This window comes from Columba livia, chromosome Z, assembly GCF_036013475.1.
Source record: "Columba livia isolate bColLiv1 breed racing homer chromosome Z, bColLiv1.pat.W.v2, whole genome shotgun sequence".
NCBI classification, from domain to species: Eukaryota; Metazoa; Chordata; class Aves; order Columbiformes; family Columbidae; genus Columba; species Columba livia.
The window spans coordinates 16,790,223-16,803,003 of record NC_088642.1 but is presented as its reverse complement, the minus strand read 5'-3'; the positions used below and the strand labels follow the sequence as shown (position 1 = coordinate 16,803,003).

The window sequence follows — 12,781 nt, the reverse complement described above, 5'->3', positions numbered from 1 at the left end:
GATGCTAATCATATCAATGTACTGCACAACATGTATATATGTATGTAATTACATATTTTCTATGTCAATTTCTGGAGTAGGTAGCGTAATTTAATGAAACAAAGCTTACCACAATAATAGATGCTTTTCCCATTCAATTCCAGCTGAAATTAGGAGAATGCTACTGCTGTGTGTAGCAATACAAAAGAGTAAAAAACCAGCAGTTTGCTGTCTATAGAGCTACTCTATTAATGCAATGGACCATTTATGCAATACTTGTAATGGTAGTATCAAAGTGCCTTTCAGAAGCAAATTGAGAAGGATGACATGGATGGTATTTGATTTGTATTCTCATACTTCTCCCAGGTGATGAAGTCTGAAGTTTGAAATCCTTCATCTTAGTGCAACATGTTTTGTGTGTACAGGGCTTTATGAAAGAAAAATAGTAAAAAATGAAATTTAGAAAAATCATTGGTTGAAATGTATAAGTAGGTTTATACTTTTCAACAAACAAAGCAAAAGAAAACACACTGTAGAGAGTTAGGAGAAACAAAATTCAGTAATTATGTCTTTTTGAAAGAATGATACCACAGCTGATGAAGTTCAGTGAACAGAGCGACACCTTGTATAACGTCCAATCATGCCTCTTGTGTATTGAATCATATATATGAAATGCTCAAAGAATTATTGTGACTTAAGTGTATGAGTGAGGCTCAGACTGATTTCTATTTACCCAATACATATGCAGAATAGTATGTGTGTAAAACAGAATAAAAATCCCTCATTGAACAAGAGAGCAACATTATGAATGGGCGGTTGTTACTAAATGTTTACTTTTTTCTTGTTTTTACACTTGCTCACTCCAGAGTATTGCTCACAACTATGTAAAAGCAACCTCTCCTTCATTGTTTTTGCCCCCACTTCTTAGTGAATGCAGTGATGGAGCACTGAGTGAGGGGCTCTGTTTCAAAAGTGGGAAGAGCCCTAGAGAGCAGCAGAGAAAACGCCTGCACTGGGCTATTGAGAGAACTGCTTCGTGACACTTTTCTGCAGCAGAATTTGGTGTGATTAACACAGCAAGACACGTAGTTATGGGATAGGTTAAAAATGGATAACTACTAGGTAGACTACAAGTATACTGTCTGTCTTCATTGAACTCAGAGTGCTGTGTTTGAGGAAGAAAAGCTGATGTTTCAGATGATGAGAAAGATCAAAACTGTGACCGTGAGTTCTATGCTATGTACTGTGCATTTATCAGTTGTTTCTGCACACTGACACAATAGTAGATACAGATGAAAATTACACATATACTTAGCACGTGAAATCGCAAATAGTGTATATAGCCTGCAGCAACAGATGTTCCAATTCTGGTTCAGATGTTGCTGTACTATACCACATTTTCACTCTTTCACTGTCCAGTAAGTCTTCCCAGAGTTCAGGATCATGTTTCATATAGATCATATTCCTCATAGTGTTGCTGCCAAAACTTTCTTCCACTTCTTGGGTCTGAGATAAATGTGGCTGACTTTCCTTTTATTTAAATTAAAACAGCAGAAAGTGTGCACTTTTTTATATTGTCAGTAATAGGAAGATATAAATAAAAGAGCAAGTGCTGCTCATTATTATACCTATCTAACCATGATGAAGTAGCGGCTATTGTATATGTGTAAATTAGGTCAGATCTTAGGCTTTAAGAACTCTTAAGTTGTACTATTCTGCAGGTCAGATCATTTGCAATCTTGTGGAAGCCCTAGGGACTGAGCAAGAGATATATTAATATAAATCACTCAGCAAACAGATTTTTTTGTGGTTTTATTTTTTGAAAGATGTTTTCTAAGAAAATGTTTAAGGTGTCATTCTCTTAAGTGATAGTTTTTCTTGAAACATGCAATTGATTTTGCTGCTGACAGTTAATAAAGCACAATACAAGACAGATAAAAACTTGTTATAACTCGGTCAAACTTGCAAGAAGAGAGAGTATATGTGATAACAGTGTTAATCCCATTTTTCTCCTGGAACTCTAATTTAATAAATGGAATTAGTTTAAAATCTGAAAGAGATTGGAATAGAACAAAACTGATACATGAACATTTCAACAAATAAACAATTCAACCATTAAAATGCCTTAAAATTGCTTTGTCAATTCTCATAGCAAAGTGGCCATTCTTAAAATTATTTTCCGAGATCGTGTTCACCTACAATAACAAAAGCTCTGTTTTTTAAAAAATAAGGCAAAACCTAGGGCAAATCTCTTTCAAATACAAGAACGGTCCACCCTGAAACTCAGGAAAACAAGCGGACACATTGGGAGGCCAGCTGTGCCAGACGGGGAGCTCATGACTGAGTTCTGGAGCAAAACCAGTGTACAACAGGTGGAAGCAGGAAAACGCTATGAATGGTTAATTTTTAAAAATTGCCTGGGCATGTAAAAGGGATGTTAGGAAAGCCAACGCTCAACTAGAGTTAAGACTTGCGAGGAATATTAAAGGCACCAAGAAAAGCGTCTACTGCTGCATTAGTAGTAAAAGGCTGAACAAGGAAAATGAAGGACTGCTGCTGAATGAGGTGGGTAATTTAGTCACACTGTACACCAATAAAGCTGAAGTATTCTTCTAATTCTGACCTAATTTACACACATACAATAACCACTGCTTTGTCATGGTTAGATAGGTATAAAAATGAGCAGCACTTGCTCTGTTATTTTTATCTTCCTATTACGGGCAAAATTTAAAAGTGCACACTTTCTGCTGGTTTAATTTAAATAAAATAATATTTTTTTATTTCTGGAGCCTTCTTCGCCTCAGTTTTCACTGACAAGGTTTCTCAGGCCTCTGTGCTCTGAGCAGGGTTCAAGGAGAAGAGGAACTACCAGCAGTGGATGAGAATCAAGACAGAGATTACTGGGAGAATTTGACTCATGCACGTATGTTGGACCAGATGTGCTGCATGCAAGAACACTGCTGATGGCATGGCAAGGCTGCGAATGTATCACCTTTTGAAAGACCATGGAGATGGGGGGAGGTGCCTATCATTTGGAGAAGGGCATACGTATGCATCTTTAAAAAGAGACAAAGGGGCAAGCAAGGGAGCTAAAGGCCAGCTGGCTATACTTTGGTTCTTGGGAAAATCATGGAGCAAGTTTCCAAACACATTTCTGGGTCCATAAAGGAGAAAAAAGGCGACTGGGAACAGTCAGCATAGATTTTGCCATAAATCATCTCTCACCAAACCTGACTGCCTTCTTTGATAAAATCACTGAATCTGTAGACAAGGGGAAAGTAGTTGATGTCACTTACCTGAATTTTAGCAAAACTTAGACACTGTCTCCTACAATATTCTTGTATTCAACTGAAGATGTTATGTTCTGTATGGCTGGCCAACTAGACAGTTAAAGGACTGTTTGGATGGCTGGACTCAGAGGGCAATGGTTAATGGGTCATACTCTACCCAAAGGCCAGAAACAAATGCAGTGTCGGAGGGGGCTGTCCTGGAGCCCATCCTGTTTAATATCTTTAGCAATGATCTGGAGTAGGTGACAAAGTAGATGGTTGTCAAGGTTTCAGTTGACACCAAACTCAGGGAACCGGTGAATGTACTCAGGTGCATGGCTGCTGTGCTGAGCAACCTAGATAGGCTGGAGAGATGGAAGGACAAGCACTTTATGAAATCTAACAAGGACAAATGCAAAGTCCCATACTTGGCCAGGGAAGTAGTGCAGTCTCTGTCCTTGGAGATTTTAAAGACCAGACTGGGGAAAATCTTGGGCAATGTGGTCTGATCTCTTAGCTGACACTGCTTTGAGTATGAGGTTGAACAGAGACCTCCTGAAGTCCCATTCAATCTTTATTTTATTATGATTATTTTATGATTCTATGATCTTAATTTTTGTATAGTCCAGTCAGGTTGTAGTTGTCTCCCAGCTGCACTCCTGAAATAGAAATGTTCATGATCTGAAGCCAAAAGGCATCAAATGTGTTTAAAATTCTTCTATTCACTTATATGTCGGAGAGAGGTTTTGACTTAATCCCTGCCACTAAATGCTCTTGAATTTATATGGGTTTATAGATAACTTGCAAGTGATTTGTGGTTCATTTAGTTCAAAATGACTTTACTAACTGTGACCACTAAAATGGAATTTCCCTACATCTGGAAAATGTGTTACATTTGGAAAAACAGCAAAATACTAGAAAATGTTTGCATACATTAAAAAAGGCAGTAAAAATAATAGGATATGACAAAATTTGCAGGTACGAGTGAGTTAATTACTCATAGGCTATTGTAAGTGGCTAAAGAAATGTAAACACCTAATTTATTTCTTTATTCTGTATACATAGAAAAAAGGCCCTTAGGACTTACTTTTAAGAAACAATAAAATTTTAATTACAAATTCTGCAGTGAAACAGCCCTGGGTTTTAGTCTGATGTCATTACAGTAAATGTTTTCACAACAATTAAAACCCACATGTAGAGAATGAGATAAAAAATGTATTTAGTCAAATATCTCCAACAGTGTCCAGTAGGATGATGATGTCATATAATAATAAGAAAAGGACAAGTGATGTTTTTCCAGACTATTAATCTAAGCCAATGTGTCTGCTTTGTGCTTAATGTAACCCTTAGTAGGTTTTTCTTCCTCCTACAGATTTTTGTCTTCACTTTTTAAACTCAGATTGTTGAGGTAATGAAAAATACCAAACATACTTAGGAACTAGATCCAAATTTATGAAGAAAATACAGGCATAACTGAAAAATACGATACTGATAGATGATTAATTTTGCACAATTTTCCATTGGTTTGTTTTGGCATGTCACTCATGTAGTACATTATGACATCGTCTATAAACTTGAAGATATGAGAAAGAAATCCTCATAAAGAAAGGTTGGAAAAACTTTTAACACTGTGGCTAGGATAGAGACATATATTTAGTAATGCCAGACACTTGTCATACTCTTGCTCTGAAGATACTGAGTACTTGTCATCTTGAGCAGTGAGTATGATTTATATTTTTTGAGGGACATGGTATGTGTATGTAAGCCACTTTCTAAGAACAACTTGAAGCTAATTGTTTCTGAAGAAAAAGACTGGGTCTTAAATGTGAAACTGCACCAAGAATGCTGGTTGAGAAGAGGCTATGGTTTAAAAAACTGAGGAAGTGTGATCTAATTAATGAAATATATGTTGACATTAATTATAGAGAAGTGTAACATTTAATAGGTTCTTAGCATAATTAAATTAGTTTGAATTAGAATGTATCTTTAAAGACCACTACATCCTGTGTTTATTATTCATATGTATACAGTTATTCCATAGCTTTAAATGTTAAACCCTTAAAATATGTAGCCCAGAACAGAGTTGACAAGCTAAAGTCAATAATAGTGTGCATGCATAATGGGCAACTCAAAAGGAAACTATCAAAACTCTACCATATGTGTTGCTTTTCACCTTCAGATTTCCTGCTATTTTTTTCTGAGAATGGCAGTGAACTGAAAGGTGGACTATGCTCTCTAGCTCCCTTAATTGAAGAAACCTTCACCTATGAGTAAGCTCTATTTTAGTAGCAAAATATGCACTATATAAATAAAGTCTTTAAATCAGTGTAATTACCTAGCTTGAAAACCTAATGTAAGTTTGCATTTTTGTTGTTTCGTTTGGAAGAAGGGTTTTAATGAGGTGTCAAATTCAGGAGATACAAAGACATGCACTTAACTTCAGTAACATTTTAACTTTTTAAAGCTCTAAATGTCTGCTATTACAAATGCCATTAGGTTGATGTAGATGTTTCTATTGTATGGAGGTGAATAGTTTCCTTAGATACAGAAGAGGCTGTAGTACCCTCTGGATTTTACCTTTTCATGAACCCAAAAGGGCCTGGCAGTTTTCTAAAGTCAGACCTTGTAAAATGATGTGCAAACTGCATATATTATAGTAATTTCTTAAGCTACTTGTGAAATGCAGCAATTGCTATTCAACTGCCACATGAGACAGCTGTTGAGAAGAGAAGAATGTTGACTTCCACTGCCAACCTGTTCACACCCCAAGAAAATAACTTCTGTTATGATCTGGTCTTTGTGAAGGTTTGGTTTCTCTTCCACGTCCATTTGCAAGAAGGAAAATATCCTACTACAGGACGTTTAGTATGACAATCAGTTGATTTAGTTCATCAGGAACACAGTTGTGTGTCTCTTCCAAAAGATCTAAAACAGCCAACTGAATAATTTAAGGAAGAAATAAAACCATAAGAGGGAACAACTGCTACAGTGTCATGGGTTGACAAATCTGATGAGAAAAGACAGGTGGAAAACATATGTGTGGAGAACATGGATACCATAAGTAGGGAAAGGATTTTATTTTTATTTTTATAGCAGTTGGCTCTGACCATGTGTTCCTTGTCTTTACAGTATCTTGACGGTTTGTTTTTGAATGACAGTTGGAAGGAAGGACAGAAAATATTGCATTTTTTTAATCATATCTGTATTTGTTCCTATTTCTTATTTGAGGCTGGTTTAACTACCTATTTTCATCCTGGAATAAACCTGAAGAAAATCCATTCTTACAGCATCAAACTCTATGAAAAGCTGGAGGAGATGACTGGACAGGTAATCTCCTCAACTTTTTAATTTTTTATTCAGAGCAATGTTAACCTTATGAATGGTCTTACAAAAACATTTGGAGTTCACAAGTTGATTTTGTGTGTGTATGTTCATGACTATCATAAAACTCTAATTTTATTGAAATATATTCTTCTGCCTGCATATAGTCTGGTGCTTGGTCACTAAGTATTTTAGATGGTTCTGCAGGTTTCTCTAAAGTTTAAGAAAATGGTTTTCATCAAACACTCAGAAGCTCAGCAGACAGAGTCTGCAACTTTATCTTGGTATAAGAGTTAAAATAGCATCAAGGATCTGGAATGAATGGATTGATTATGATACATTACTGCTTTAAACATGTCCACTTAAAAATTCATATGATATCATGCTGTGTGTACTTGAGAAGATTTTTACAATTCTTCCCATCCCTTTCAGAGATGTGTTTTTATTTAGTGGCTTAAGGAATGGGTATGCAGAGAAACACAAGTGTCATCTTTTTTATCTGGCATCATTCAGCCATATAGTTTTAGCTTACTAAACTAGTGCTTGCTTCAGACAGCAGCAGAAATTGCATGATCCTCACTTTACTAGTCTACAAACTTGATAATTTTAATAAAATGCTTTTTTCTTCATTCTAATGCTCAAGTAATGTATTACAGCAGATTATTGTTCTGAGTTCTACTAAAATAGTTATTCAGCCATATTAATGTCCTGTGGCGTAACACAGTACCAGAAAGTGAGCATTCAGTGTCCATCTATACAAGGATTTGTACTTATTAAAAAGACAAAAAAAAAAAGGCAGGTGGTTATCCATTGTATCAATAAAGGTTTTTAGTCAGTTAAATTTATTCTGCAGCATCTCAACAGAAAATTATGAAGGTGATAGACTTTAATATAAACTATTACATATTTGGTTTTGAGATCTATCTGATCCTATTTTTGGAAGTGCATGAGTGGATAAGTTCAGATATTTATCAGATCTTAATAAAAATAATAGTATAATGACATGCATGAAAAGTTTTTTACAACTGTTTTGAAGATAGTACATGTTAAACTAGGAAGTTAACTTGATAACTTAAAAAACCCCATATTTTCTCTAGGATTTTACATGTAAGTCCTGCTCCATCAAGGACAACTAACTTATTTGGGTCTCTTTTCAGTGATGTTAGTGGCAAAATTCCTGTGGATTTCCCATAGCATAGGAACAAGCATTTATGGAAATACATGAAGTTCTTTCAGTAACTAACTTTTGCTCTTTGTTTTAGGCTGTGGGGTTTCATCAGCCTGGCAGCATCAGAATTGCTTCAACCCCGACCAGGGTAGATGAATTCAAATACCAAATGACTCGTGCTGGATGGCACCCAACAGAGCAGTACCTAATCACACCTGAGAAAGTGCAAGAGCTATTTCCCTTATTGAACATGGACATGGTAAAGAACCAGATTTTATGAAAAACGACTTCCACTGCAAATAAATATCAGTTTATCAGATATGTAGACGTAAGGTCTGTTTATACAAATCGTATCACAAATTCTTTTTTTTTCCAGTGGAAACAAAAAGGTGCATTGTAAATTAAAATCAGACTCACATGCATTTTAGTGCATAGTGGATGTTAGTAGGCATACTATTAATTGTAATACAAATAATATTATAATATTAAAGCATTGTAGCCTCTGACTGCATGGCAGAACTAAGCAATTTTGCTTCCTTACACCACTGTTAAGTTGTCTAGCTGAAGAACTGATATTATTATATGTTTCGAAAATTTGTTTTGATTTGACTGCCTAAGATGTATTGCATTCAATAAATCAAGTGTTTTTAAAATAAAATAATTAATTTTGATAAATTTTAATTTATTTAATTTAGTGGGATTTTACCTCTACTTAGGTTTTGGCTGGCCTGTATAACCCTGGAGATGGTCATATTGATCCCTATTCTCTCACTATGGCCTTGGCTGCAGGAGCCAGAAAATACGGTGCCCAATTAAGTTACCCCGTGCAAGTCACTAATCTGAACTCCCGATCAGATGGGACGTGGGAAGTTGAAACTCCGCTTGGAATAATTCAGGCGAAGAGAATTGTGAATACTGCAGGTAACATAAGCATTTTGTATACTCTTCAGATTTGCAGACTAGCTGACATGGAACATCTGTAGAGAATTGTGTGTATTACAGGAATAAGTAATATATGGTTTTGACTCTTCACTTGGTTTGTGGTAAAATGTACTTTGCACATATTATTTGTAGCACTTTGAAAATTTAGCTCTTTTGTTAATTGTCCCTGACTAGTCATTAATAATATTTCTTTCTGGTTTGTCTCCAGCAGTTACTATTTAGATTGTCTTGTTAGATTTTAGTAGCAGAAGAGACCTTTACTGGTCTACAGTAAGTTGTGTAGAAGAGAAAGGCTGTTGTCTATGCATATTGTCCTGTAAAATCTTATGAGAGCTACTTAGGAAGGCAAAAGAGGTGTACAAATGAAGTATAAATGTCTTCACTGTTTTTTCAAAGAGACTGAGGATTTGCAGCGAGTAGGATAACTGCATATTTCTGTATTATCTCTCTAAGTTCTAACTCTATCCACATATCCCTGAAACAGAAGATTTTTGTTGCCCTTTGAGTAGTATTTTAAAAATGCACTTGGCTTAACAATACATTTTTCCTGTAATAAAAATTTTGTAACTCAAAGGAGCTTGTATTTACATATGCAATTTTTATTCTTCGGTGTGTTAAAGAAGACAAACTGTTGTGTCTACCTCAAAGAGCTTTTGGGCAAGACTCCTTTGGGTTTGTGTTTGTTTTCCTAAACAAGTTGATAGGCACAAAAACCTATGTTTGATCTGAAGTTCACTTATTTTTATGTTGCTTTGTACAAGTTATAGAAAAATGTATTATTGGTGAAAATATTGGTACCTCCTACGTGAAGTGTGCCTTCCACTTCCTAGTGGAAGACCTTCTGGTTTCGATTGTTTGAAAACATGCTTAATATTTACCATTTGGATTATGTTTTTGCAGACTCTGTCTGTCTCAAACTGAATCATACCTGCATTTTTAGGGCATGAGTCTTTCATACATCCCATCTCAGTGAATAATCAGACTTCAGTAGGAAGCTGTGATGGACTTTCTTTCCTTGCTCAGATGGGATAAGTAAACTGAGAACATGTCTTTATAATTCCTTTTTACATCTGTAGTAGAAAAGAAAAAAAGCATCTATTTCTAGTGCAAAACAGATAAAATGAAGAAGCTGAGTGAGACAGGGACGCTTCTTGTTAGTGGGTGGAATAGCCATTGCTGACAATTGGAATTATAAGTGGGTTGTATTGGAAGGGGAGCAGACTTAGTGAGTGAACTGCTTGGTAAGGGCTCCTTCAGGTGATAGCACTGGTAGCTAGTGGAGCACGTATGTACTAGAGAACTTGCAGAATAAGGAAGCTCAAACATGGAGGGACTACGGGGTTGGCAACAGTGAGGATGACACCATGGAGAGGGATAGCAGAAAGGGATCTGACATGTTTCGTTTAGAGAACTGGAGCTGGACCTTTTCAGACAAAACAATTAGAAAAGAAGAAGACCGTTTTTGTATGAAACTGAAACTGGAAAATGGAGGCTGCCTGAGCTGTCTGAGCATGAAAGACTGATGGAGGAGCAAGGGAGATGTACATGGGAGTAGACTGGAAGGAAGAGAAGGCAGGTGAGACAGGATATGAGAAATGAGGGAGACTGACTTGCACACAGAGACAAATAGCTGAAGAAGGATGTAAGGACTGGGGTAGGAGGAGCTGAGTATGAGACTGAGCAGAAAAGAAGAGCAAGTATAGGACAAGCAGTGATAGTGAAGAGAGAAGTTTGGGATAGAGAGGAATTAGGAGGGATAAACAAAAATTAGGAATGGGATAAACAAGCTGAGCTCTGAGAGGATAAACTTCAATGAGTGACCTTTCTTTCAGTGTCTGGGATGTAGACTGCCTCATGTTGGATCATTCAGTAAAGACTAACTGGGAAACCCACTGGAAAGTGTGCTTTCTCATCATATGCTTCACATACATAGATGATCACCTGCTATTGCTATAAGCCTAGCTAAAATATCAGGGGTCTGATCTTGAGGTTCTAAGCATGCTCATGAACTGTCATGGTGTCCATATGGTGCCACATAATGACATTTTGGAGAGAAAGAGGACTAGAAAAGTTCATATGCTTTTAGAAAGCAAGGAACCACAGAAACAGGGAAACCAAATTAGAAGAATTTTATTTAGGCCGCAAAGTTAAGCACTTACAAGATGGGAGGCATCAATAGTTTGATTGCCTTTGGACTGTCAGATCATGGCTTTCAGGCATGAATTATGGGACAGCATTCAGTTACAGTATCATAAGCTCTCTTACTAATAGGATCCTTATGTCTTTTTTTGCACACTATGGATATAGTGGTCTGGGAATGATCTAAGATTATGGAATGGAAAGGCAGCTTTTTTTGGCAATCAGACTTCTTATTTAGGCCACACACTTCCTGGCACTCATTATGAATAACCATTTGCTCTGCATCATATAAGTATCACAGATTGCCTTATATTTTTGTAGTGTGGTTTTCTTTCTTTGGCTTATGTATCAAGTTGACATTAGGCAGAGTTTTCTAGTAAATGGTTTTCAAAGTTTATTTGCAATAAATAGAATGCGCCCATGTGAAATTTTGCTAGTCTTTTAAAAATGTATTTAGTAAGTTATTAAACCCAAATATATATTTAGTTAATTCTCTTGTGGATAATAGTTGACTATTCAGCCAAAATAAACATTTGAAATGCGTATTGCTTAACTTTCTGGCTAAGAGTGTGAAATCAATACTGTATGATGCATATCTCTTATAAATGTTCACTCAGCTAACTTTCATTCTTCTTCTCAGCCTTGCCTCATTCCAATACAGATCTTGACTGGTGTAACTCAAAGCTCATACTTTAGAGTCATGTTGCAATATGAGCAGAGAAAAATATATTAGAAGTCTCCCTGCATTCTCTCTCCTCCCTTACCCCCCAGCTGACATCTGCTGTGGAACTGGAACAAACTAGTTTCAACCAATCTTTAGCTGTTCCTTATGTGAGATTTCCATTTTGGAAGAAAGCAGATGCCTAATAAATAATCCCTGACGTGAACTAACAGATATTGAGCCTGCTGAAGTGATTTGCAGCCTACTTGTAATGGAATGTTTGATTAAAGTCTGCAAAAATAGTGGATTTAGTTCATATATACAGTATGTGTGTATGTATATAAGCACACATATGCAGACGTGTACAGATTGTATATACAACCATTTATATATACATAATGATGGAAGATTTTATCTTTTTTAAAAACAAGAGACAGGCATATTACATATTCAACAGATATGCTAAGTACTACCACCACTAAATATTTCAGCATCAGATGTTTGCAATCTCTACAATTTAATCTTTACAAACGTTCTAGAGACATAATTTATGCCTTTGTTTACATGTGATAGGACTTGACATCCGCTTCCAACTGGAAATTTGTTTCAGAGAACATATTCTTCCTTTTACTATTTTTGGAATAGCTTTTGCACCTGGCTCAAAAACTTTAAAAAAAGAAACAGCATTATTTTTCATTTAGTAAATATCAGTTGTTGTTATTCTAATCAATTAAATAAGCACTTAATCATAAGTGTGATTTTGTTTTAGAAGTATAATATTTAAAATGCATTTTTGAGCAAACCTAGACTATTGGCCTTTCATTCAAAAGCAATTTATAGTCAGCTGTATTGTAATGTACTTCTGCAAACTTTATGGTTAAGAAATTTAGTATTATTTTGAAAGAAACAAAGTTAAGTTTCAAACACCTAAAATTAAGTCTACCATTTTTATTCTCTTGAGGAGCTTGAATGTGCTTGCTCTCTATATTTTCCCACTCATTCTGTTTCAATGAGTAAGCAAAATAGTGAATTTATTAGAAGCACATTCCCAGAGCATTATTTTCCAAATATCTCTTTAAGTCCAAGCAATTATACCAGGAAAACAATGCGTGATACTAGAGATGGGATTTTCTGCTACCTCGCCTCTCTTTCTCCTTTATGGATCGTTATCTTAGCTTGAAATTATTTTCTTTGTAGGTGACATGGAAATGCCCAAATCAAAAGAAGTTTCCTAAAGATTGTTAGCCTCTATTTAAATCTACTTTTGTATTTGTCACGTGTAGTGGAGGAAAAACCTTGCAG

The 12,781-nt window shown here is 35.8% G+C and overlaps 1 protein-coding gene across 1 annotated transcript in view; it reads left to right on the top strand.

The window, feature by feature from the left end:
* The window catches only part of DMGDH (dimethylglycine dehydrogenase), a 44,235-nt gene that overhangs the window by 2,860 nt on the left and 28,594 nt on the right, over nucleotides 1-12,781 (top strand). Inside the window, exons 3-5 of the mRNA XM_065047394.1 lie at nucleotides 6,477-6,575; nucleotides 7,832-7,996; nucleotides 8,454-8,658. Coding sequence (XP_064903466.1) covers nucleotides 6,477-6,575; nucleotides 7,832-7,996; nucleotides 8,454-8,658 — 469 coding nt within the window. The remainder of the gene's footprint in view (nucleotides 1-6,476; nucleotides 6,576-7,831; nucleotides 7,997-8,453; nucleotides 8,659-12,781) is intronic.